The sequence below is a fragment of the Haliotis rubra genome, unplaced genomic scaffold (genome assembly GCF_003918875.1).
Source record: "Haliotis rubra isolate DU_JTF1 unplaced genomic scaffold, ASM391887v1 Scf181, whole genome shotgun sequence".
Taxonomy (NCBI): domain Eukaryota; kingdom Metazoa; phylum Mollusca; class Gastropoda; order Lepetellida; family Haliotidae; genus Haliotis; species Haliotis rubra.
The window spans coordinates 15,319-18,709 of NW_025765792.1; the positions used below are offsets into that span (position 1 = coordinate 15,319).

At 43.3% G+C, this 3,391-nt stretch overlaps 1 protein-coding gene across 1 annotated transcript; it reads right to left on the minus strand.

Moving 5' to 3' along the window:
- Positions 1-589: 589 nt before the first annotated feature.
- LOC124273505 (myogenesis-regulating glycosidase-like) lies at positions 590-2,416 on the minus strand. The gene has a single exon (XM_046708769.1). The coding sequence runs from the start codon at positions 2,414-2,416 to the stop codon at positions 590-592; it is 1,827 nt and encodes a 608-aa protein (XP_046564725.1).
- Between the last annotated feature and the right edge of the window lie 975 nt (positions 2,417-3,391).

Genomic DNA, 3,391 nt, shown 5'->3' on the forward strand with positions numbered 1-3,391 from the left:
ATATAGGACAGACTGAGAGAGTAGAGTGAGGTCAGTCTAGTGAGTCAAGGCCGAGAGAGATGTATATTTATATCTGCAACACAATTTGATCATATCACGAGATAAATAAGGGCTATGATGAATCACATTATTGATATCTTGAAGAGAATTAAAGAATTGCATGTACCGTAATTAGGATTTATGACATCAGAATAGGAATTAAAGACAGAAACAAATTAATGTTTTTGATGACATCAGTAACTGAGTTCCTGATATCTTGCAGTTAAATACAGATATCAATAATCATAATATCCTCAGTGGGCATTTTTACTCCAAAGAGCGGTCTTTTTCGTTTGATTTCTGTATGATCAGGCGGCGCATTTAGATACTGCGATGACGCCTCCTAGTATACATCCGAGACCAGCGTTTTCTGCGAGAATACGCGAGAACAAGTCTGGAGATAACAAGTCAAGCAACTATAGCAGTAGACATCCTAATAAATGGGAAACTTTGTTAGTTTGACAGACTATAGAACTGTTACAAAGAAAGATCCAATTGTTTTAATCGCCATCAAGAGAAACGATGTTAATTACGAGATGAATTGTCAACATCAAGCTACTTTAGTGAAATATGGAAGATCTCGTAAGGTGACAGGATAGTCGATCCATTTCCCTCCATCTTGTGTCTGTCCCTTTAGTTCATCGCGCCATCTACCGGCAGGAAGATATATTCTTCTCATTGTCGCCCCTTGTTCCATAACAGGTGCCACCAATACATCATCACCAAGCAGAAACTGATCATCCACGGTCAGGGCTGCTTCATCTGTGGGCGCTATCCACCACAGGGGCCTGATGATAGGGTAGCCTGTGGTTAAGGAGTCGTTAGCCAGACCTATGATCTTGTTCGCATACTTCGCATGGAGTTGAACCATCTCCTGGGCTACTTCTATGACAGTGCTGTTGTTGTATGCCCAAGGTTCCAGTGAGAACTGCATAAGTGACATGAGAGCGTTGGCTTGTACCCATCTGATAAACAGCTCAGGGTCTGGGTATACGCCATAGCTATCGCCTCCAATATAATCCGGCAGAATGAATGGATATCCAAGTAGTCCGAAAGTCAACACATTAGTTATTATGGTCCTAAATCCTTCCTGGAAGGTCCAGATTGAATTCTTATCCAACGCCCTGACATATATGGGAAGGTGTTGCGTTCTCAAACCCGTGCGGACTTCTACCCGATTCTGAGTGGTGTCGCTATTATGAGCCGCAGTGGCATACAGTCGTGTGTAGTGATTACGATTGGGAAATGTTTGGTTTGCTTTGAATATTGGTGGCAAATATGTTACATCGCCTGCATCAAATTTAAAGGTGTCAATTCCATAGTTGGTCTTCAGGGCGTTGAGTTCGTCTAGATACCATTTCACTGCGCCAGGGTTGCTGAAGTCAATATGACCCGCCATCGGCCCGTTCCACCAAGTTGTCAAAGCAGGTCTTGTCCCAGAAACATCTGGTATCAGCCATCCTTGACTCGCCAGGTATGGAAATGCTTTGGTATCAATATTAACAAAAGGATGGACCCAAAGAGCCACGGCAATATTTTGACTGTGTAGTGTATCCACCATGCTTTTGGGATCTGGGAACGTTTCAGGATTGAAGACCAAGTCCCCATATTTTGGGGTCCAATCGTCATCAATTCCTATCTGACTTATTGTAAAGTTGTACTTCTTGATATCATTGACAAAATCTATTACCTTTGCTTGGGTGATGTTTACTTTATATTTTGCCCATGTTGCCCAGATAGGTGTATGGAACAGCAGAGGATTTGGAGTTCCTTCTGGCTTCTGGATGTACCGGTCTGACAAGAGCTGATGGATACCCCTGGCATCCTGAGCCATGCATACTGTGTAGTTCAGCTCAGGGAGATTGACACCACCACTGGAATACCAATACTCATCATATTTAGCCTGGAGACACAACTTCTTATCCCCGGTTGCGTTGATGCTTACAAACAGTGGGATGTCTTCTTCAATATAGATCCCTTGTCCTTCGGAACTAAAGAACATTCGCTCCTGGACAGGACCGTAGTTGTCGGTGAAGTCGCTATCCGTCCCGACGAAGGGCATCATGTTCGTGCTCACCTTCTCAAGCGGCCAGAGTTGTTCTCGGAGTTCAGATCCCCCGTACCAGTGGCCCTTTCCAAGGTCCAAGCAATCAGTCAGGACCTCCGTGACACAGGTAGTAGCTTTCCAAGACACGTCGACACAGTCGGAGTCCCGATACTGGTAGTTTCTGATTCTCAGGTCTGCAGCTTTAGAAACCCCAATACTGAGAGAGATTCCATCGACACGACTTTGTAGGTCTAGGGATTCTGGCAGATCAATTCCAAGTTGGGCTGAAAGGGGATTGCGGCCATGCATATTCTCCACTTTTATTTCCATGGGGCGAGAGGCAACATTTACGGTTACGGGTCCAACTTTGTATTCTGAGCGGGTTGGGATACCACTATTTCTAAAACCAGGGGCAGCATTTTCCAATTCGTGTGTTAATTCCCTTGATATATCTGTTTGCTGATTTGACTGTCTGCTTTTAACGGCGAGAACAGGTGACAACATGAAAACTAGAAGTAGAGCGCACGTGACACCGGGTGTCCATTGGGGATGCATTCTACGATGCATTTACTATGCAGCTTTCTGAAATTAAAAGTGGAAAATATCAGCTATTCGGACTTTTGACAACGAAAATCTCTAAGTCTCAAAGTGTAGGGCTGTGGGGTAGCCTGGTGGTGAAAGAGTTCGTTAGTCACTCCGAAGACCTGGCTTCCATTCCCCACATGGGTACAGTGTTTGAAGCCCATTTCTATAGCCCGTTTGGCTCAAAAGCATTTCTATAGTCCGTTTGGCTCAAAAGCGGACCGATGAATTGCAATCTAACTCGAAAACTAATAAACATATAATGTTCAATGAAACACTGATCATAATGAAAACGTCAGACCAACTCTGAGAGGTGTTTGCAGAATTTATGTCCTAAAAATAAAACAGTTGTTTAACAAACTATCATTAACATATCGACACAGTTCACTATTTGTTACGAGGGAGGAGTGCAGAGAAAGGGACAGCCGGGTGTACCAGAAAGGTTGGAGACGGCACAGCACAGGTTAATGAATCAATAACTTTGTCGGCACTTGTGCACGTGCTTCTCTCACACCTGGCTGTCCCTTTCTCTGCACTCCTCCCTCGTAACAAATAGTGAACTGTGTCAATATTTTAATGATAGTTTGTTAAACAACTTTTTTAATTTTAGGACATAAATTCTGCAAACAAATCACAGAGTTGGTCTGATGTTTTGATTATGATCAGCGTTTCATTGAGTATTATATGTTTATTAGTTTTTGAGTTAGATTGCAATTCATCGGT